The sequence below is a fragment of the Mytilus californianus genome, unplaced genomic scaffold (genome assembly GCF_021869535.1).
Source record: "Mytilus californianus isolate M0D057914Y unplaced genomic scaffold, xbMytCali1.0.p SCAF_5, whole genome shotgun sequence".
NCBI lineage: Eukaryota > Metazoa > Mollusca > Bivalvia > Mytilida > Mytilidae > Mytilus > Mytilus californianus.
Window position 1 is genome coordinate 51,418,645 of NW_026262701.1, and position 25,141 is coordinate 51,443,785.

At 32.0% G+C, this 25,141-nt stretch overlaps 1 protein-coding gene across 1 annotated transcript; it reads left to right on the forward strand.

Annotated features, from left to right (window-relative positions):
* The first annotated feature begins 14,615 nt into the window (after positions 1-14,615).
* Positions 14,616-23,255, forward strand: LOC127700941 (beta-1,3-galactosyl-O-glycosyl-glycoprotein beta-1,6-N-acetylglucosaminyltransferase-like). Its single transcript, XM_052204677.1, has 4 exons — positions 14,616-14,705; positions 15,471-16,574; positions 18,997-19,223; positions 22,903-23,255. Exons 2-4 carry the CDS (start codon positions 15,553-15,555, stop codon positions 23,211-23,213), a joined length of 1,560 nt encoding a protein of 519 aa, XP_052060637.1. The 5' UTR covers positions 14,616-14,705; positions 15,471-15,552; the 3' UTR covers positions 23,214-23,255.
* The last annotated feature ends 1,886 nt before the right edge of the window (positions 23,256-25,141 follow it).

A 25,141-nucleotide genomic window follows, 5' to 3' on the forward strand; every position in this document is an offset into this window, starting at 1 on the left:
AGCACTTTGTATAATATTTCATTCTATACCCTTGCATACCAGCATAAATTTCAATGTAGCTCTTTGAATGTATGAAATTTATGACTAGTTGTTTTCTGGTTTTTCTGCTGTTGCAGAGCTTTTTGCTGTCACTTTTGTCTGAACTCTATCACGAACTGTTTTATCATTGTTGTAATAATTTCTGACACAATGCAGGAGAGGAATGTAAGATTATCCTTGTATGCGATAGTGGACGAAATAGTACGTCAAAATTTGTTAACTCGTGCAAGATCGTGATTTTCGAGGAAAATATCGAATGTACATAATTTGCATGGTAACATCAATTAACCAGTTCTGATTACGACCAGTTCAACATTTCATTCCATATCAATAATAAATTCGATATTTTTTTTTTTGGGGGGGGGGGGGGGGTTATGGACATTATTCATTCCACAACCTCATATACCTTGGGTTATTTCAAATAAATATCTGATATTTAAGCGCCTATTAGCGGGGTAGGATGCAGAATACAATAAGAATATCCAGAAGGAGATTTTTGGTGGTCTCTTAAAAGTCGGTAAGTCGGTGCATGAGATTAATATGCTACAACCAACCAACAAAAAGGGTTACCTTCTAGGAATACAAAAGCTATAGAATATGTTTTTATATTTTTTTGCTGTTTGTCTTTTTGTCGTCTCTCTATGGTCAAGGTGTATCAACGACACTTTTTTGCTGTTTGTCTTTTTGTCGTCTATCTATGGTCATGGTGTATCAACGACAACGCATGCAACTTCTTATTTTTTGTTTAAAAATTCTTCTCTCCGTCATAAATATGCGTGAAATATTTGCCACTATACATTCAGAAAACAACAATCAATCAATCATGACATCTTACAAATTAAGTCAGGAGTAATTTTTTCCTTGTGATTGTGAAAATTGCCATAGTGGGAACGTAAACCAAACCAATTTAATACTACTTCCATTTCTTCCATTTTCGTTCCATCCCGTAAAAGTGTCCATGAAGAAAACGTCCGTCAAAAATGTCCGCGTTCGTTTTTTCCGACAATTTCCGTTATTGATTCCCCAAGTTTTACTGCATCATCATAATGATACAACTACTGAACATATAGTTCATTGATCCGAGTGTAATACTGATGCTTTTACTGAACATAATGAATAATCCACCGAATATAAAGAAACCGGGACCACTGAAGGTAATACATAATGTACTGCAAATAATATTGAATCTACTGAACATAATGTCGAAAGTACTGAACATAATGAAAAATGCACTGAATATAACGTCAGAAGTACCGAACATAATTTAAATACCACTGCATATAATAATGAAACTACTGAACATAATAACCAAAGCACCGAACATAATGTCAAATCTACTGAACATAATGTCAAAACTACTGAACAGAATATGAAAACTGCTGAACATAATATAAATACTACTGAACATAATACATAAAGCACCGAACATATTAAACAATCAACATCAGGAGACAGTCATGGTGTTCCATACTGTAGACTTTAATCTATAGGTATCCCGCGTTATATAAACCATCGCACACCATCGAACGGCTCGTCGCATTTCGGCGCAGACCAGCGCACTTCACGCGTGACCATCAAACTTCATGATCCTTATTGCACCTCCGATTCATACATATATATACACTTCTTTTTACTTGATTTTGATAATTGCAAACACTTTTATACCGATTTTCTAATAATGGTTTTTATTTTAAGTAATAATTTTAATTCCCGTAGGTATGATTGCCCAAAGAAATAAGGTTTATTTAAGGGTTTACACATCTTCATAACTTTAATATTTGATACTTACATTGTATGTCACGAACAGATATCTATGACAAACATTTCTGAAATTGTCAGTATATAAATTTAATATAATAAATTGTTTTTAAGAAACTTAGGTTTCAGTTACAGCAGACTAAGTTGGCCTAAAAATAGGAAAAATGTGGTATAATTGCTAGTGAGACAACTATTCAAGAAAGTTCAAATCAAGTGGAATGTTAGCAGTTATATCTATACGACCTTCAATAATGAAAAAATACGGAAACCGTAAAGTCGGTTATTAAAGGCCCCGTCCCGACATGAAAAAAATATGAAACAATTCAATTGAGCAAACTAACGGCCTTCTTTATAACAAAGCAATCTTGCCACAAAAAAAAAGCCCAAATATATAACAGAACTGAAGTTACGAAAACCACTGAACTACGTGCCTTTGACTTTGGACAGACACATATATACAAAGAATGTTGTGAATGTGTAGGTCCTTTATTGGTCATATAGCTCTACACTCTTATCTATTTTATACATTCTTTGGCTTTCAAATATTTAGCATTGAGCGTTCCTAGAAATTTATAAAGTGTTGTTTTGTGAGGGGATCAAAATGTAGGGATGTGAATGAGTGTTTTATATGTGCAATAATTTCGGCCTCCAAACTTTAGTGCAAATCTGCAGTTGTTTCATGTATTTGATATGCAAATTATCACAAAACTAAAAGGATAAGATGGATGAATTAATAGTTGATCGTTTAACGTCCAGTGGCATCTATTATAGATTCATTATTAGGGGAGAACATCAATTATGATATAATTATGAACATTGCCAATCATACCACATCTTCTTTTTTATAAGGACGTACATGTGTAGATTTTCGTCGTTTTTTTACTGTAAACGACAGTGTCCCCGGGAGTCAAACCGAAATTAAACTTGTGTAAATTTCTGAAACATATATTTCATTATTTAACCAATGTAAGCAAAACAAATAATACCGTTTTGAGCTATAAAACCAAAGCAATCCTTTGTACTAGACAAAATTTGCTGGATCTTGATAGATGCATACGAAACTTCAATGAATTGTTTGTATTTTCAAAATAACTATTATATCCGATAAAAATGAAAAAAAATCTATCGGATAATAACTACCGTTTTTTCTATCAGACAAAATTTATCCCTATTGGAGTCAAATTTGTCCTATGGATTCGTAAAGGCCAAAACATATCCTCAGTAACGGAACAAAAAATACCCCCATGGTAAAAAAAATCCGTCATTCTTGAATAATCCTAGAAGGTTAACAAAGTGCTATTGTAAATTATTTTTTCGGATATTAATCTTTTAGACATACATTAAAGGCAGTGGCTATTCGTCCGGCTAGCCGGACAAATAGTCAAAAATGTCTATTCATCCGGCAAGCCGGACAAATACTGTAAATTCAGAAATTATTGCGTGCATTTATTTATGCGACTTTGTCATTTTAGACTAAAATGCGATTTTAATTTTTGCGATATTGAGAAAAATCCTGTTTATTTTATATAAAACATTGCAAAATGCGAGTTTAAATTATTGCGATTATAACCATGTCGCATTTTTCGCAATAATAAAAACATCGCAATAATTTCTGAATTTACAGTAGCATTTTTACGGTTTTTCGCTATTTGTCCGGCCAAAATATAATGCTGAAGATATGACATCGTGTTTTGAAGGAGATAGATGAAGCATGAGTAGTTTTAAAATATATTGTCCAACATCGTTTTATGAAAAAGAACTCATTCAAATAAAAAAATAAACTATACCTTTGATTCAGATTTTTTTATTCTAAAGGAATTTGGGGATGGGGGGTGGGGGGGGGGGGGCAAAAATGATTCTCTCTTTTGTTGTTCTGCCTATGAATTTCCTGTAAGGTAAATAGTCGGGCCAATGATTATTGGCTTCATTAGACATCTATGATTCCAAAAGATCCTGAATTTATTGTTTCTGTGTAGTTTGATTAAATTAAGGTCCTGAAATGATTATGCACGATTCTTCATTTAAATTGTTCGGCGATTTTTAATTCATAGGAAATTAGAGAAAAAGGTAGGCACGTGTAACATGTCCCCAAAAGTAGGATTGGGTTTTCGATAGAATTTAAAAAAAAAATGAATATTAGATACAACAGAAAAAAAAATGGGGGATACCCCAACCCTGGTGTCATATTCCCAGTCCAGGCATATCAGTGCATTTTCATAGATCTCCGTTGTAGTATAACTTAAAAATAATGCATCCAAGCAAGTTTGATATAGTATTTTTCTGAATGCGTTTTGCCTCCATAAGGTAAATGGGGGTAAATCATCAATTTCACTTTGATTTCAGGCTTATTCCTCACAGTTAACATGTATACGCTATTGTTCTGGAATCACTCCTATAGAAATTTGTTTAAAGCAATCACATTTTCTCTTGTTTTCTTTATGACATCGTTAAATATAAATCACGATCTCCGATTCTCAAAACGTCCATTGCATACGCGCGTTTGTTTTCCGATACCTCATCCGGGACACTTTCCGCGTCACATGACACTTTTATTGATATTGAAGATTTGCGCATCCGCAGACGGATGGCCGGACGAATAGAGATTTTTAACTATTCGTCCGGCTAGCCGGACGAATAGACACTCCGTACATTAAAAACGGTGTCCCGGATGTGCAATCATAAACGCGATGAAAGGTGAATCCGAGAAAGTGTTACATGTTTATTCTATTCAAATAAAGACTTGTTATGATAATACCATAAATTTAACTTTTTTATCAGAAAATAAAAAAAAAGACTGTTTTTTAAACCCGTAAACACAATTTCAAGTTAAAAAAGTTCCTCAATTTAAAATCATTCTTAAGGAATACGTGATATATTTGCCTGATCTTATACTTGTTTAATTACAAAATGCCTTCAAATGCATATAATGTTTATTTTTATTTAATTTGCCACAAAACGTATTTAGCTTAGTTTAAATGAAAATAAAGAACAGAGAATAAAACACTGTTGAAGAGAAAATATATATTCGTGTTAAATTCGCCTCAGTTTGTTAATTCAAGTTTGACATCTAACATCTTAATCCGCAACCCGACAACCTTGTATATTGTATTTTCTTAATGGAATACCCTCATGTGCATGTGACCAACAGAAACTGAGACAAATAGGATATTTGTAATGGTATTTATCAAAACTTAAATGATTGAAAATATCTTAGTAGAATATGAATTTGCCAAATAAGCGAAGAGTTATAATCTAGCATAGTTCAACATAGGAAAAATGACTCAAGTTGAACGTTAATACTGATAAGATTTCCAAAATATATGTACATTTATATTGCGATTGGTACTGTAGTATATCAATGGTATTAAACGCCCGTTGAGGGACAAAAATTTGTCAGCTTACAAATCTAATTCTGACACTGTTGGTTTTAATTTTCTGACTCAAGTATAGTTTTAAGTAAGTTTATAGTTACAATATTTTTAGATTCAATATTTTATTATAGTCTCACCACATACAAACATAAAATGAGATTCACAGAAATAAACATAAAACATTATAACATTTGCATTGTATGCACCAATCTTAAAAAGATTTATGAGAGACTTTTAGGACACAATATATACATATAAACATATTTTTACTCATTTACATTTAAAATTTACAGTGTCCATCTACACTAAATGAAAATAAAACATTTGTTTCTTTAAGAACTAGTGAAATAAAATACAGTTTCTTTTCAATAAAATATTGTTGATGTGTTTGGCAACTATAGCAGCAGCATGGCCCGAGAACACAGTTATTTCGTAGTGCATTTCTTTTAGACAATAAATTCAAATTAAAAAAATCGCACCTGCTGTATCTCAAAAAGATTTTTACAGTGTAGTGTACTACTATTGATACAAATAAAATCAAAATTATAGAAACGTCTACCAGCTCTAACTCAAAATATTGACAATTCTGTGTTAAGGGGGGCTAAAATTCAGTTTGACAGCTTCAGACATTCTAATTTTTGACCTTTTTTAACTGGACCAAATCACTACTTAACATAAAGATTCAGCACCCAAATTTTTTTAACATGTAATTTCATCCCCTTACTTAATATTTCATGCATAAAATATCAAGAAATAAATTAGGAAAGTGTATCAAAAAAAAAAATGCAAGTTATACACTGTTCACACTAGGGACTATATTCGTATGTTCATTAAAATGTTTAGCTTAATGTATCATGATTTGTCTTCAATCTACATATAATGGGCATTTTCAAAGGACATGAAGTTCATCTTCAATAGTAGAGATCTCGTGGACTCAGTCTTTTCTTTCATACCTTCCAGTTTCTATCTTTAGTGGAGCTACCCCACATCCAAATCTTGCAAAAGCACTTCTGTTTTTAATTGACAGAATATTTTTAACAAATAACAGTTGTTCAACGGTATATTTTTTAGCCCATTTCGCTCAGTTGAATGGAAATTCCAATTTTAACTGTTCTGTCGTAGAAATGTCATCATGTTATTGTTTGTACGTAGAACATGTATCATTATATCAAAATGTGTCAGTCCCAGTCAAGAAGACTCACTGAATAAACACGAAATATTAACAGACAATAAATAAATTTTACACAAAAAGTCATGAATCTGTATGAACGTTATGTACGATGAAGTTAATTAAGAGTTCACAAGAAGGTAAGTAAATTGTAAATTTTATTTAAAGTCGGAACATATATACACTATAACAGATAAAATATTAGCTTTGATGAACTCTTTAACTGACTATCATATAAAAACCACAATGAATGAACGTTACACGATAAGAGATGAACGATTGACGAATGCACGTTACACGGTTATACACGATTGATGAACGCACGATACAAGAATGAATGATTGATGAGCGCACGTTACACGGTTAAGAATGAATGAACGATTCACGAACGTTACACGGAAAACACACGGAATGATGAATGATGAGCGCACGATTGGTACGCGCACGATACACGCACGCAACACGCACGATACACGATGAACGCACAGAAAAATGGTCAGTTTGAATTTAAGAAGGTCTGTAGGTAATTCTCATTCCAATATAACATATTGAAATGACAAAATTGTGGTAATATGATGGAGATATAACTTCTACATTGTATTAGACGTGTTAGGAAAGGGGTTTAAATACTGCGCTGATGTTAAATGCCAATACCGATACAAGATATAAGTGTGGACTTTCTCAAAATGCAATTGCACTGAAAAGTATCCCGGTGTAGTATAATAGTTTACCTTTGTGGTGTGTTTGATACAACATGAAGCGAACAGTTAACGTCGACTCAAAATTTTAAGACGTGCATTGGCCTTACGTAGTCTAGATCTTCATACATTCACACATTAATTTGTATTTGTTTGAAACAAAACTTAACAAAAATATATGTAAGAGTCAAGAATTGGAATGACGGATTTTACGACCACAAGTCCATATATATATATATATATATATATATATATATATAAACAAGTCTAAATTGAAAACAACGTTCAAACCTATGATTGTGTTGGATAAAAACCGCAATTTTTATACGTGTGCATGCAAAACAAATTTCTTGGTAGAGGGGTCTAAATACAGCACAAACAACATTTTCCAAAAGACCAAATGCGTGAAAAAGTATATTTTAACAAAACGCATTTGACTAGCAGGTCGAACAACTGATGTTCTTAAACCCTGCTGACTGCCATTGGCGATTGCCAAATAAACGGATCACAAGATGTAACAAAACAGATCTTATTATTAAATTATTACCAAATAGAAAACAATAAACTTGCGGAAAAGATGGTATACCGCAAACATGAGGTGCAAAAATTTGTACACCATAGCCGGATTTCGACAATTAATGTCTCTTCAGTGATGTTAGGACTCGAAACGGTATTTGGAAGGCCATATAATTTACCTCAATTTAGGATAGACTCTTGAATTTTGAAAGAGTCAAAATAGGATGAACGGATCATATATATATATAATCCGTTTAAGAACATCCGTTGTTCGACCTGCTAGTCAAATGCGTTTTGTTAAAATATACTTTTTCACTTTTTTGGTCTTTTGGAAAATGTTGTTTGTGCTGTATTTAGACCCCTCTTCAACGAAATTTGTTTTGCATGCACACGTATAAAAATTGCGGTTTTTATCCAACGCAATCATAGGTTTGAACGTTGTTTTCAATTTAGACTTGTATATATATATATATATATATATATATATATATATATATATATTAAGCGTTTATTTGGCAATCGCCAATGGCAGTCAGCAGGGTTTAGGAACATTTGTTGTTCGACCTGTTAGTCAAATGCGTTTTGTTAAACTATACTTTTTCACTTTTTTGGTTTTTTGGAAAATGTTGTTTATGCTGTATTTAGGCCCCTCTAACAAGAAGTTTGTTTTGCATGCACACGTATAAAAATTGCGGTTTTTATCCAACGCAATCATAGGTTTGAACGTTGTTTTCAATTTAGACTTGTATATATATTAAGCGATATGATTAGAATATGTTTAATAATTAAAGGGGCACTAGCTGTCAAATTCATGCGATATATTATGTCACTATTTCACTTTCATTAATGATTGCACAAAAAAAAAATCATATTTTATATTTTTTATATATCTCGTAGCTAGTGCCCCTTTAAATAACTCAGTTTGTCTCTCCACAATAGATATTCCTATTTCCGTTGCAATATATAGTTAGCATGCATTTTGTGTCCAGGAATACATGGACGCGTATACACGTGTGGCTTAAACAAATCAGTTCTAAACTGAACACATCGTTATATCTATATATAAAAAGTAAATTAAAAGTGGACACAAGTGGATACAGTGCTATTTCTATATAAAACTTTAAGAAGCAGGGGCCTACAGAAGAAGGTTGTCTTGCTGCGCATCGTTTTAATGTTCAAGAAAACCACTTTTCGTGAGCTATATGTGATTCGTATTGTCTACTACTATCTGGGTATGAATGCAATGAATGGACAGAGGGACGAAAAAACGGACGGATGGACCAATTCGACCATCACTAAATACCGTCCAATTTAGAAAGCGGAGTGTATAGTGAATCTAAGGCAAAACAAAATGAAGCAAATCGAAAAAAAAATGCCCGACATATAATTTAGCAGACTTTGTTTTGAAAGAGGTGAAAATGAATATTCCATTTTCAAAATAACCTCCTTACCAAAAGATACTAACGTTTACTTCTCCATGCGAAAGTTCAACGCCACTTTCAACAATATCTTAATTTAATCGTGGTGTTCTGTTTTGTTGGTGGAGGAAGCCGTGGTAACAAGAAAAAAAAAACAACTTCCGACCCTTCACCGAAACGTAAATTTAACATGCTTGATAATGTCCAAGCGTTGTAATCTTTTAAAACTTAATTCGGTTATTTCTCTTTTCCGAAAAAACTAACTGATTAAAGTTGATAGAAGGAAAATGTCAGGGCAAAATTTTTAATGTGAATAAGAATTAATTCATTTAACATTATATAATATTGTCAGTGACCTTTCTGGATAAAATAAAAATATAAAAGATAATCAAATTGAAAACGCTTTTGTTTCAGTCTTTTTTTAATTGTCAAGTACACAAATTTCTAGTTTGGTTTATTTTTAGGATTTTACGCTACTGTGTAACACATTTTTCTATTTTAGAAAATAATATTAAATAAGGAGATGCGGTATGATTGCCAAAATAGACAACTATCTACCAGAGACCAAATGACGTAAATGTTTGCAACTATAGATCATCGTATGACAGACCCCCAACATGGAGCAAAACCATTCCCGCATATAAAAGCTAAGAATGGCCCCGACATGACATTTATTTTTTTAAATAAATTTCAAATAAACGAACGTTTTAAACAAAGATTGATGTAGAGTAAAAATCAGATTTGAATGTGATTTGATTCCTGTGTTTTTTCTATTCATTTGTTTTGATCCCTTTGTAGATTTTGCTGGAACCTCGTCCCTGTATTGCGGAATAAATTTTTACTATTTTATTGTTTAAAAATCATCTCAGCATTATCAAACAAACCCATACAGGTAACTATAATGAATGATTATCTGTGCTTTTTGAGATGGTCCCCACTATAACCTGTAGTGGTATTGGTATTTAACATCAGCGTCAAAATCGTATTGACTTTCCTAACACGTCTATTAGATTTGTTGGTTGAAAAAAAAAGCACACACGAAACTGACAATGATAGTAAAAAGCGAAACAAAGAAAACCAAATTAAAAAAAATCTATACAAAAACTAAACAAAGTAAAATCCAAATTTCTGTTTTCTTTGAATTAATCTTGATCCTCTACTAACAAAAGCTGGTCTAATCTAAAGCGTGTTTGTCAATTTGTTTATTGATATTCTGATTATGAATTACGCTGGTTTATAAGTTACCATTCTATAATTATCAACTATTATGTGTTATCAAAATTTACCTTATATAAGTTGGTGATAAGACTTCACTACGTTTTATTATTATATTCTGTTATACTATAAAACATTAGTCGGTTAAAGAGCTCTAAATTAAAGAACTCATGTTCTGTGTTTATTTGTATATAGGAAAAAACCGACTTGAAATAACTATTACTTTACTTTACTTTTAATTTATCAACAGCAAATATAGACAATTGTCTAAGTACTCTTATAGTTTTCGAACGTGTGGCTAACGTTTTAAACATGAATTAAAAACGAGACCGAGATTGCACCAATAATTTTGACGTTTGGGCTGAAATAGAAATGGTGGTTGGGTCAATTTATCATATAACAGGATAAAAACAAGATGACACAACAGCGAGAAATTTTACTTTAACAACAGCAAATATAGACAATTGTCTAAGTACTCTTATAGTTTTCGAACTTGTGGCTAACGTTTTAAACATGAATTAAAAACGAGACCGAGATTGCACCAATAATTTTGACGTTTGGGCTGAAATAGAAATGGTGGTTGGGTCAATTTATCATATATCAGGATAAAAACAAGATGACACAACAGCGAGAAATTTTACTTTAACAACAGCAAATATAGACAATTGTCTAGTAAGTACTCTATATTTTTCTAACTGTACTTTAACAACAGCAAATATAGACAATTGTCTAAGTACTCTATAGTTTTCTGACTGTACTTTAACAATATCAAATATAGACAATTGTCTAAGTACTCTGTAGTTTTCGAAATGGTGGCTAACGTTTTAAAAATAAATTAAAAAAGAGAACGAGATTGCACCAATAATTTTGACGTTTGGACTGAAAGAGAACTTGATGGTGGTTGGGTCATTTTATCATATATCAGTATAAAGACAAGATGACACAACAGCGAGATGAAGATATAATATTTCCTCGGTAATGAAGGCATGTTTGTTTTCAAGGTGGGTGTACACTTATTTAGGGTAGACGTTTACACTATGAAATTATCATTTATAAACAATTTGGAAATAATTTGTATTCGCATTTTGAAGAGGGAGTTCGAGGTAAATAAATTAATCATTTTATTTATTTATTTGGTTTTTTGTTTACTTTTTTATTACATATACTTATTTATTTACTTATTCTAGTATGTACACAAAAGTATATAGAAGTACATGTATAACTAATCGGCCTAACTAATCAATTGAAAAGTCAATCACGTTAAGTGCCAATCTGCCTAACAATCAGGCAGTGGTGACAACATGACAAACAAAAACCCACTCAAGTTGACATTAATATAATATATGTTCAAATTGTATAATGGTGCATGAATATAACATTCGTTTCCTTTTCCTGTTCTGGTAATTCAAGATATAATTTGGTTGAAATGCACCGGCTAGAAATTAACAATTAAGGGGTGCTAACTCCGTAATTTTCTATCATTCTAACCAAAAGTTATCTAGAGATTTCTCGAATTGCCAGACACGCAGAAACAAAAGACCTACAATTTCTAACTCAGGATAAGGGTAACTTCAAAATAGGATGGTAAGGTCGGGGAGGGGGGGGGAGGGGGGTATTTTCGGTCACGTTTTGAAATTTTTCTTCATTTTCTTATCCCATGGGCTCCAAGATCTTATGATAGGGAAATGATTATTTAATCCAGTCTTCGTGCTTTTAAGTATCTCAATCTTTCCGAAATGTGCTTTGTTCAAACTTAGAGCTTACCTATTCCGCAACTAAATGCAAATCCTATTTCAAGGATTTCCTTTCGAAGTTTTCAGTAGATTCTCTGATATTCGACGTTTCGATTTTGTCACTACCCCATTCTATATAATTGTTTGTTCCTTTATAGATTGGCCGAGATGCAATTTGGTGTTTCAAAACCAATTTCTATTTATAATATTCATTCTTTCTAGTTATGAAAATTATACGAGAGTTTATCTACATTTTTCTTCGGAAATAGTTGTTTTCCTGGTAATTATATTATGACTCACAGTCCTTGCATTCGTTTTTCGTTAATGAGCAAACTAACCACTTAAACATGTTAAAAATATTTTTTAAAACAACGATTTTCAAAAAATCGGAACATGCCAATCTTTCAATTGGAACTGCGGAAGTTTTCAAAATATCATACAATAAGATGGTCATTAGCGAGATATTATCAAAAGTTAATTATACATTTACCAATCGTCATTTAGAGATCTTTAAGTAAGCGATTTCCCTTTAGTAATGTACATGTGTGTTAAATATTGACAAAAATAATTATCAAAATTAGTTTCTCGTGTATATGAAAGTGTATTTATAAAATTTAAATGTCCAAATGTTGGTATTTTCTGTGTAATTAGAATTTTATTTGTTAAAGGTCTTATAAATCTATCTTATTTAAACGGTGTTTGATCCGAGTGACCATTCATATAGAAAGTAAAGTTTGTTAGAGGGTAAGGACGTCATTTGTTTATTTTATATATATTATTCATTCCACAGACTATGAGGTTTTTTGATATTTACGTTTGTCACCTCTTACTACTGCACACAGACATATGATGATTTTACGAATTTGATTCACAATCCTCTAGCATAAATGACCATAACAACATCTCAATAAGATTGTGTACATATTTCGTATGTGTACACACCTTTTTGTTAAATTATGGAAAAAGGAATTTAACTTGAAAATAGTATGACCAATTCAGTGGTACTATCATGTGCCGTCCATGAAAAACATTCACATGAAATATACAAAAAAACAACATCCGATAATTTTGCAAACATTTTGATAATATCAAAATCGTGATAATATTTACTCTTTTAGTATATTAAGTATAAATACATACGTTGTATAAAAATAGTAGGAGTAATTCGCCGTTTCCAAATTTAATGCATTCTGGGTAATATTTTCAAAAGTGTACAACAAAACGTAGTGATTGTTAAAAAAAACATGGTTAACAATAGAAATTAAAACAATGACGTGACGTTTTGAGATTACCCATAGTCATTTAGATTCTAAAAGGGCGAATAGGGTTGTATTGCTTCAGATGGACAAGTTTAAATGATACACGCCCAACCAGAGTTGCTATTTTATCAAAGACGGGTTTTGCTGATTTAGGGTGCATTCTATACAAATGTGATCATAGTTTACGAATTTTCATTGAAAAAATTCAAGAAAATATAAGAGATAAACACATTTTCTTATTTTCAGTTAGAATTCTAGATTCTTTTCAATAATTTGTATGTGAAATCTTATATAACTTTGTGACTTTAAAATTCTCCCTTGTACTATTACAACTTAGTCTAGGAAAACATGGTTTATATACATATACAAGAGGCTGTGAACTAGCTTCCAGTAACTGCGTGTACTCTTTGTGTTTTTTTTTTTGTTAGTTGTTTGTATTAAATATTGATCTGATAACTAAGTCAAATCTTTTCTAGATAATTTTTACAGTTTGTTCTCACGTTTTGCGGATGCACCACTGTCCAAAGTTATTGGAGAGTTGAGCGCTGATAATAATTTTAACGCCGCCACATTGTTTATGTGACTGTCCCAAGTCAGGTTGTCGATGTTTACCATCTATCCTTATTGAGGGTGTGGATGGTGGTTTACAGAATAGAGAATAATGGGCAAAAAATATAAAGAATAGAGAAAAATGGACCAAAAAAATAAAGAATAGACAATAATGAGGTGCTAAAATATAAAGGATAGAGAATAATGGGCAAAACGCATAAAGAATAGAGAAAACTGGCCTAAAAATTAAAGAATACAAAAATGTTATATGCTATTGGTTCACTCATCGTTGAATTCATTACGAACGCCCTTATGTTGGTAATGAATGGATCTAAAACAATTGTTTAAGATTAAATATTATAATAATAAATGTGTTTGAAAATTGATAATTGATTAATTCAATAAAATTACTGAAGGATTGACCATATGTTTACAAAATTAATTTTCATATCTCCTTCCATGTCAAAGTTACAATTAACACTCATCAGATTAATTTAGTTTGTGCAATTTTAACTATCAATATCTTTTGCTCGCTAAGTATATACTACTTTATTGAAGATGACCTTTATCTCAATATACGTCTAAATTACCATTAAAATTCAATATTTTATTCATGGTGAAACACTTCATCAGCAAACAGGGTATTTTTGGATGCACGACAATATATCTCTCGTCTTACCCAAAGAAATCACTAAAAAAACAAAACACATCGGTACAAGTTAATTCACATAACCTTAAATTTGATCAAGTTTGAAATGATAACAGGGGTTTCCAGGCAAAGGATGAACAATATTTTTGTTTTTGTTTCCGGTCATTAAAATTAAAATACTGAAAACTAAACTTTTGGTACAAAATTGTTTAAACAAATATAGGGTTGAACTCAGAGATAAACAATCTATATATATTTCAGGTACATTAGAAATGTTTTTGTTGAGTAGATATTGATATGGAGATTACAGAACAATTCTTTGCTTTCAAAAAGTAAGTTAATTCAGTTTTCCTGCACGTGACAGGGGCGTTCGACTCCAATCTTAATTGACAAGGATTGTCAGTTTTCCTATCGGTTTTGTGTTAGGGTTTATTCACGTAAACGTCATGTTGCTTGTATTACTGGGCCATACACCGGTGTCATTTACAAATACCAGTATGAATTTATGTATTGCATTTCTGTGTTTTACATTTTAATTATTTTCAGGTTTAGACGATAATTCTTGTAGAAAAGCAATTACTTCCTCTGAAAGAGATTTGTGCAGTCACAGTTTTGTATAATTTAGCACGAGTTTTTGTTTTTTGTTTTTAGTTTTTGTAGGAAGGATTTTGAGCTCACGGGTGAGCTCGGATGCGTTTATTGACACGCTGTACTGTTCACGCAACTTTTGATTTCCTATTTTCAACTACTTTTGTCATCAAAATTATTGGCTAATAACAAAATGAGGGGTTGATGTCGTTTAGTATCAAAATATATAACCGCTGTTATGTTCAGACATATTCCAAAATTACCACTGAACCTTAAATGCGGTTTTCAAATATAAAAAAAAATGTTGTATTGAATAGATGTCATTTGATAATTTGTATCGTTTGACTGCTGTCTCTTTGTCTCATTTTATTCATATAAAGCTTTATACATCTTTCATAGGATAGACATTACAGAAAATGTATCATGTGTATATAAATACACCCTGAACTAACTACATGTCATGAAATTTGTAAAATAGTGATAATATGATATCTTTTACTCTATTGTAGAATCAAGACGGCCATCTTGTTTCCATAGCAACGTTGCATAGTTTGCACCGCATTAAAAAATCTGCGGCTACCTTTTTCAGTGATGAGAATAACCAAAAGCGAAAAGTTCAAAAATAGCATTATATATATTTTATCGTTTTTGCTAATATGCATATACTACATTCATTATAATACTCGAATTTCATACATTCCAATAAAACAAATAAAGGAACGTGACAAATTTTCCACCTTCATATCTTCGAAATACTCTGAAAATAATGGAACATTACACCTAGAAGGCTACTTTGAGGGTGGCACATTCGGAAAAATATCTGTTATGGACATTAAAAACTTATCGTTTTTATCTCTGTGGAATAAGCATTCTACAATTTTGTACCAAGAAAGAAATGAACCAATGACAGTTTCAAAGAAAATAACAGGCTGTCCAGGATTTATCCCGTACCCTAAAGTGAAAATGAATAAAATGGATGAAATTAATGAGAGTGAAAAGAAAAATCTACCGGACTGGGTGTTATTTCAACAGGACAGAACAGTCGAAAATGTCAACTGCAGGCGTCTATTTGATAATAACACATTAGAACAAAACAAAACCTTAAACCATATGTTGAAACAACCATTTGCAGAGATAACGTCTTCGTCATACATAAATATAAGCAAAGACTGCGAAAAATACAAACAAGACAGAGGATATATAACATCTTCCCTGACAGAAGAGGAAGAAAATTTCCCAATAGCTTATAGCATTCTTGTCTTTAAAGGCATACAACAAGTCGAAATGTTATTAAGATCAATTTATCGTCCTCAAAACGTATATTGTATACATTGTGATACAAAAGCTGATCCCAATTTCAAACTGGCACTTCAGAGTATAACTAGTTGTTTCGAAAATGTGTTCATATCTTCAAGATCTTTCAATGTAGTATGGGGGACAGTTGGAGTTTTATTACCGGAAATTGCATGCATGAAAGATCTCTGGAAACACAAGAAGTGGAAATATTTTATTAATTTGACTGGCCAAGAATTTCCATTGAGAACAAATTTAGAGTTAGTAAAAATATTAAAAAGTTATAATGGAGCCAACGACATAGAAAGTACTGTAAAAAGGTAAGTGAAAATAGTTGGAATGTTTATTTTTACTATGAACATTAATGATTTGTTTTTATATGACTCTAAATGTGTATCAACTCTCATGCTTTCAGTCAATCTATGTTTACATATACATTTGTGCTACTATAAACTTTTTTATGTGATATAAAAAGAAGATGTGGTGAATGACACATAAATTAACAACTTAGGTCACCATACGACCTTCAACAATGAGCAAAGCCCATACCGCATAGTCAGTTATAAAAGGCCCCGAAATGACAAATATAAAACAATTCAAACGAGAAAACTTAATACATGTTTTAATGAAATTACCGATATTTTCTACTTCATATAATTCTTGTTTTTGATGTTGTCTAGCGAAAAACGTAATCGTTGACAGTCCATGCTTCCATCCCATTTTATGGCGAATAGAAAACCTACCTCTTTTCCCTGCGTTACTCAGTTATTTCCTAATAAACGTATTATTATTAGAATTTTAGTATTCTACGTTACGAAAGAATGTTCTATCATAATAGGGCACCCATTATGACCGTTCATTGATAAATAATATTTAATTTTAAATAAAATGAAATATCTTCCTTGAGTAATTACTATGTCGAAAACTAATTGTATCAATACAAGTTTAAAATTTTGAGAGAGAGATATCTCGTAACCTTTTTGTCATGATTATTCATCTGCAAATTTATAATTGAGGGTCTGAATAGGGTCCATCATTTCTGTATTCTTTAATTTTCTAGGCCATTTTTCTGTATTCTTTATACTTTTTGTCAATCATTCTCCATTCTTTATAATTTAGCCCCTCATTATTCTCTAATTTCCTTATTTCTTTGTCTTTTGGTTTTTTTTTCTATTCTTTATAGTCTTGCCCATTATTCTCTATTCTGTAAACCCCTATCCAAACCCTCATAATTAAGTATTATAGTCAACTTGGACATGTTGGATCAATAACCTTTGAAAATATTTTTAGCCATAGGAATTACCATCTCTTGTTTTCAGAAAGTGATAATATCGGTTTCTTTTTCTATTTCCAAATCTGTTGCAAGTCTACAAGTAATTATGATATATGATTTTTTTGGTCAAAAATTATAAAAATAGTAATAAGTCATAGGAGAATTTCTTTTTAATTAATATATAATCCCTCCGACTATAAATGCTATTCCCGAAGCTTCTATAAGATTAGCACGCCTGACTAGGACATATAATTTTCTCTTTTTAAATATTCATTTGAATATTAAAGGGAAGTCTGTGGTAAACGTCCTTGAGATAGCAATCCTGCGACTTAGAAAGATAGACATCTAGAGATATTCATGAATATACACAGTCTTCTAAAATGAATATTAAGTGTCTGTATTATATATACATGTACCAAACCCTAAATCGCCGGAGTCTTAGAAAAGCTGTGAATGTATTTAACAGAGATTATCAAAGAGCTGACTGTAATGTAATACCAGATTTCCTAAATAATAAAAAACATAGAGATTTAACAAATGATAACAACCAAAGACGACGGTGCTCAACTTTGCTACAACTAGGAATGATTAAGTTTGGTCTTTACTCGTCCTTTTTTTTTATTTTCATCTGTTAAATAATGAAAAGTATTTAGAAAAAAACGTATCAAGTACAATCAAAACAGTAATGAAAGCTCGAAGTATTAACTCGGTTGATAAGAAACTCTGCCGTTTTACACTCTAATATCGGCAGCTGTCCAGTACATTATATGCAGACCTTTATCAGTAAATCTTTTGAATAACATGTAATTCATCTTCAAAAGAAATAACTGAAAAAAAATCGAAACTTTTAGCTTTTTCAACAAATGTTTAGTGTAAAGCTGGATATCCTGAAATATACTTGTATAATTATTTTGCTGTAGCAAAAAATATAAACGTAAGCACCAGGTACTTGTTTGTTCAATAATTTGAAATCCACTGCGTATAACGATATATTTTTTTCAGTCTTTCTTACTTTCTTTTTGTTTGTTTTTTGTTTGCTCAGGTTTATATTTTTGCAACAGCGAAATTATCATACAAGTATATTTCAGGATGTCCAGCTTTACACAAAACATGAAGGCAAATGGAAAAAGTTTAATTGAAAAAACAAAAAAACCTTCGATGTCGATCCTAAAAAAGCCATTTGCTTAATATACATTGCCATATTGGCTTGCCAATAGAAGTCCTGTGGAATATATAAAGTATGCCAGTCATTTTACGTCTCAATAGTTTAAGTTGTATATAACATTTTGTCTAATAAACACAAAAGTTAAAAAAAAAAACACTGTAAAACTTTCATAAATATCAGAATTATGTGTAAACAATAAGCTGAACACGAGTGTTAAATTATGATTAAAATACATGGTCATTTGTTATTCTTTTTTTCAGTGAACAGAATTATTTAATCGAAACAGTGTTTAATTACATTTCAGAGCTAACAAAGCTAGATGGAAAAATGTACTTCCACCACCCCATGACATTCGTCCTGTAAAAGGGTCCGTGCATGTTGCTGTTACCAGAGGATTTGTAGAATACCTCCTCTTTGATAATATAGCTAAGGCTTTTTTCAATTGGACTCGAAGTGTTAAAGTTCCTGACGAAGTGTTTTTCTCTACACTCAACCATAATCCGCAGTTGAATATTCCAGGCTCATACAAGGGTAAACTATAATATATTTAGCTTTGCCATTAACATGCCCATACTATGATTCATTGCAACAGGTTTATTTATTCCTTAAATATTGCAGAAACTTATAACATGTATTTGCGCGAGCTGTATTAATTCCGTTGTAGATCTGGTCTTGATGACAGCAAAAGTTTAGTTGAAGCAATCATTTTCACTGATGACTGGAGTACTACTAAATGAGTAAATATTCAAAATATTTAAATTCAAATCCGATATTATCATATAATTTTGAAATGTGAGTGTAAATTTTAAAGACATTACGTATTGCTTGAACGGTTGATTCAAGGTCAAACAGAGAACTGTTTAGACACTTTGCTTGTAGTCAAAACGGATCTACCAGTTCATTTTACAATATATTCAGCACTCATTGTCCTCAGGCGGATAACTCTCTTACATTTACATAACTTATTTTTTAAGGATGGTTCAAGCTTACGTGTTTAACTTTATTAATACTTTATTAAGCACAAACTACACCCATAAGAGGGTCAAAGGCATAACAATTACATGCATAACAACAATATAATGATGACATTTATATTCACATCAAAATAAAACAAAATATTAAACACACAACACAACAAATGACCTCAAGTGCCCCCTGACCTCAGTTTCATTAAAAATCATTATTTCTTTTACATAATAAAAAGAAATGGGATTCATCATCCACAACTTTGCACTTATTACAAAGTCTTTGAGGGCGTGGACTATTTTTATATCTTCCAGTTTCAATAGCGAGAGAATTATCACTAATTCTAAATTTGCATATAAGTTTTCTTGTATCAAGATTAGGGCTAGGGTATGTCAAATAAAATTCTTGCTTATATTCAGTTTTTATATGCTTTACACAAAAGAAGTTCAAGTGTCAAGAGATGATATCTAATTGTCATATATTTCTTTATATCTTTGCTGAAGTTCATTTTTATAGTATTTTTTACTAATTAAAAATTCTTACAGGCTATGTATTTGTTTTTAGTGTCATCTTTTGGGTTTGCTAATATTATTGTCGGACCTAATATGATTTACATATGAGTATCATGAGTATATACCTTGATCATGTAGTGACTTTAAAAGAGAGTAACACTCTTTAAATAAATCAGATGAGTTTTTACTCAAAAGTCGATCTTCATACAAAGGCGACTGCGTGGAAATGAAACAATAAAGAGGGAATCTTCCTAATTCAGATCTAGAGGCAATGTTACTGGCACATTTCTTTATTCCAAGTGTAAATTTACAAAACTTATTGTGAATTTTTCAGGGGGACTCTTATCTATAAAATTGAGTTTATCCGAAGGAGAATTATTTTTCTTGCTCTAGCAATTGCATTATAGTATATCTGTACACATCCATATACCAAATTTCACAATTATATATACTATGTAAGAATAGGACAATCCAAAGAATCAAATAAATGAACAGACAAAGGACAAGGTACGATAAGGCCTGTTTTTGGCCCCCCATTTACTCATTTTTCAAATTCTTTTTTGGAGAGCTACTTATTATGTTGAAATATTCCCAGATGCTTGAAGTTTGTTTGGATGAACTTCAAAACCACTTATTTTAGCAACTGGGTGAGGTGAGGGGGGTAAACTTTCTGTTATTATTCAAATATTGTCAATATTATTCACTTTGCAGGTGTTCCGTACGACGAATTTTTAGTTTTTAAGTGCCTGCGCCGACGTGACCCAGTAATTTTTTTATTCCAAGTTCATAAGCACTGTTTTTGATGTCTAAATCGCCGTAATTTTCTCCGGGTCACGTAGGCGCACCCTATTCAATTTTAGGAAACCATGACCAAAAATCGTAATTTTTCCTTCTTTTGGCGTTTTTGATGCTCTTTGACCCCCCTATACTAACCTATTTTCTGAAATAAATGGTTTTGAAGTTCATCCAAACAAACTTCAAACCTAAGGGAGTATTTTAACGTGATAAGTAGCTTTCCAAAACAGAATTTGAAAAATGAGAAAATAGGGGGGCCAAAAACGGGCCTTATCGTACCTTGTCATTTGCTGGTAATTGGTTCAGACCACTTGATAGCTTTTGATAGAGTACATAACTTTAAGAGCTTATTTGGAAAGTGCTTCCGCAGATGACAATAAGTTTCCATTGTGTGAGAGCAAGTTGCCTAAAAATTTAAATTCATTTACTGATTCTAAAAAAGTGTGCTTGCAATTAAATATTGTAATTTGCGTCTTTTTATGACGATGAGCAACAACCATAGTCTTAGTCTTTTTACAAATAACAGTGAGTTGCCATTTATCACAGTAAGAAGAAAATTTATCTAAGCTTTCCTGAAGACCTTCTTTTGATTCTGACATTATTAATATATCATCTGCAAACATTAAACTTCCAATATATCTTTTATAAAAATGCATATTGCAAATTACTTTCAGTGTTAACCGTAATGTGACTCGAATTATGTTTCTTCCTAAAATTTCATCAAAATACAAGTCATTAATATTTGTACTTTTCGAAAATACATCGAGTATGCCTTATTTTGTAAATTACGGATGATATTCATATTCTTCATCATCATTAATAGAAATTCCAGAACACAGTATGCGATTTTGTTTTTAATGTTATTTCATGATTTAAATCCACTATACCTGCGTACTTCTAACTAATAGGTGTTTCATGTGCATCACTCAAGACAATTAGGTTGTTATTTGAACTTACTGATAATAGGATCTACTTAATGAAGGAACTGGAATTTTGAAAAGACGTAACAAAAATATATTAAATAACAGACACAATGGATAAGCATAGGATCATGAAAAAGACATAATTCAGTCTCTGGGTTCATGGTATCTTTTTAACAAATCAACGCTTATCAATTGTATTCTCTTAAAACATCTAAATGATCACAGTTTAATTGAAAAAAAAATGTACATGTACCTGCTATTCAGAAATAGTAATGTTTTAACAACCTAACATCGACAATAAAACAGCGAGAATATACCAAGGGATCAAGAAAACCCCATATATAGGTCGCTAAGATAATAATCCCAGGATAACACAATAATCAAATCAAAACCGATTAATTGATTGATTGCTTGCTTAACGTCAAATTGAAAATATTTCAAGCATGTAAAGAATTATATATTAATACTCATATAGTTTTTGCAATCGTTCTTTCCGTGGAGAGAGCGTGGCACTCTTTTCTTATCTAATGTCGTACGAAAGAAGAATAAGGGATGACTATGTTTCTATACCCCAGTCAACATTTTTGTGGTTCAAGACAAGACAAGACAAACAACAGCCCACACAGCACTACATAGAAAACTATTTATTTCATAACACGAACCCTATTAAACTGGTTGAATGCTAATAATCTAGAAGAATCAACAGCATCTGTGACACCAGTAACACCCGTCATGTTTCTACTGTTCAAATAGGCCGATGAGTCAGCGGATTGTCTAATGTATCTTTGTAGGTACAAATACAAGTGCATAATGTACCGGAACGTGTTAATTCTCTAACCCTATAATTTTACTGAAGCGGACATTTGGAATGAAAACACCAAACAAAATAATGGCTCGAATATAACACTGAAAATTAAAGAAAACCGACCTCATGATTATTTTTAGATGTAAGTCAAGACTTTGACACCGACTTGTTAATACTGTCAAACTATTACATGTATATATTTTTTCCAGGTGTTCCGGAAACAGACTGTGACACAAAGCCCTTTCTTACACGATTTAAAAACTGGGGGAATCACATCTATAACTGGCCGTGCCATGGTTCACGTGTTAGACTGGTTTGCGTATTTGGAATAGGAGATTTGCCATTGCTAGCTTCAAGACCAGAAATGTTTGCCAACAAGTTTTATCTCCATTACCAACCATATGCCTTACAATGTATGGACCAGTTAATTTACAATCGAACAAGGGACGAATATTTCAATGCTTTGAAATTTGACGTAACTAAATATCAGTCGTTAGAATTTATTAAACATACTGTATGAAATTTCAAATATACTGACGGGCATTAAAAACGCAACACTAGATTATTCTTTTTCTTTTTTTTTATGAAAAAAAAGCAATATTAAATCAATATACAAAGTAACATACATTACTTTAGTGTCTGAATAAGGTGAGCTGTTCGAATGTTTGATTAATTACATCACGTTTAATGTTCAAATCATGTGGAATGCACTGAAGGCCTGGTTTTCTCCTTATCAATGACTGCTTAGAACCAGCACCTAAATGATTGACAGAAAAGTCAACCAGTTCTATTGGGCATGTTTTGCGTGTTGTTTAGTCACTTCTGATTTTGCCTCTGTTCCACCCATTACAGTCTGTTTTGTCAATTATGTGGTTTAAACTGTGGCCCTTAAATGGTTTTCTGCAGTTGATTCTATGGCATTTCAGTATGTGACAAACATTTATGGGGTGAATCTGTCTCCCATGACATATGACGACTTGTTAAGCAGTTGAGGTTGCAATAGTAGACATGCCTCCAAAATGGCGTTGCATGAAGAAATTTTATTGACGTGGCAATGTCACTACAGGTTTATCTAGTCATGGGTGGTCATTAACTAATCCAGTCTGTCTGTACCGTTGTTGTAAGGACTGTAAGAGGAGTTTCTAACGTGATATGTACCGATTATCAGGTTGTCTGCATATTGATATTGTAAAATATCAGCTGCGAGTCACAATATGAAGTTTTTTGTCCAGTGTGCGCAGCGAAAGAGTTCAAAAAGGCTTCATATTGTGTCATACAGACGATATTTAACATTATCAATATGACGAAGATCTGATAATCGATTTATAGGTTGTATTTGTGTATTTTGCATGACAGAAACAAGTATTTTCCTTCGTTTCACCAGCAAACCGGAAGATGAAGTTTTAAGAAAAAATAATAGGGAGTCCCGGCGCGGCCTTACCAAATTGTGATGTGTACTGAAATTGTGCTCGTGTGTAAACAACGAATGGTAACGTCATGTGACCACATCAGTTCTGTTATCCATGTTCCAGTTTAAAATATTTCATATTTATTTTTCCTGGGTAAACCAGGTCTGTGTCAATTCGTCCCGAGCTGAAAATTTGTCAATGACAGTAGAGGTTGAAAAATGGCGGTTCCGAAGACAGAAAATTAATGATTTGAATTTCTTTTTCAACAACACATTACTTTGACTTCTTATATTTTTCAAATAATTTTAAAACTCATAATATCATGTATACCGCTCATGATACGTTTGGTTTCTTAAAATTTCACAAATTCACGATTTCCTACCGGGTTGTCTTCCGCGGGGAATTTTTTTCTGCGCAGCGACATCTGTTGACGGCTTGCCCAGAAATTATCTCTACTTGATTCTCGGCCGTAATAAACGGGATTTTAACGGACAAATCACGGATTTGCTGTCCGGTGCTAAATATATATATATATAATAGTACAAATAAGTTTGTTCATGAAAAGTGTCAACAAAAGTAACTCGTAAATTACTATCGGAACCGCTTCGTCAGAAATTTCGACACATCGAAGTGGCATATTTGCGTATTACAGCGTATTTAGTGGCACAAATTTGACACAGGCCAGTTCATTAAAAGCCTCATCATATATTTAAAATTCAGCATAGGTTCCCCAGAAGTTAAGAAAGAAATTTCAACTTGTGTGTTGAAAAAATTGACGCGGCGGGTGACGACCTGGGGTTTGAAGGCTTCGTATTCTAATTCAGTACGTTTAATCAAAACAATTTGTATGTTAGAACTTCTAAAACGAATATGCAGTTGGCATTTATAACGTACTGCATGCTTTGATTTCATTTGATATGACTTTTTGGAGGAAATAGACTCGTTTCAATTGATGAAAAAGTGACAAAAAAATGCCCAAATATGGTAGTCTCATGACTTCCATGGTTGTCTATAGAAATGGGGTCAAACCGGGGTCAGC

Excerpts from the sequence above, each read along its gene's own strand:
- LOC127700941 (XM_052204677.1), top strand. The coding sequence starts at position 15,553 with ATGAGAATAACCAAAAGCGAAAAGTTCAAAAATAGCATTATATATATT. Across the intron at positions 16,575-18,996 it reads ATAGAAAGTACTGTAAAAAG|AGCTAACAAAGCTAGATGGA; the intron begins GTAAGTGAAAAT and ends ATTACATTTCAG. Across the intron at positions 19,224-22,902 it reads TATTCCAGGCTCATACAAGG|GTGTTCCGGAAACAGACTGT; the intron begins GTAAACTATAAT and ends TATTTTTTCCAG.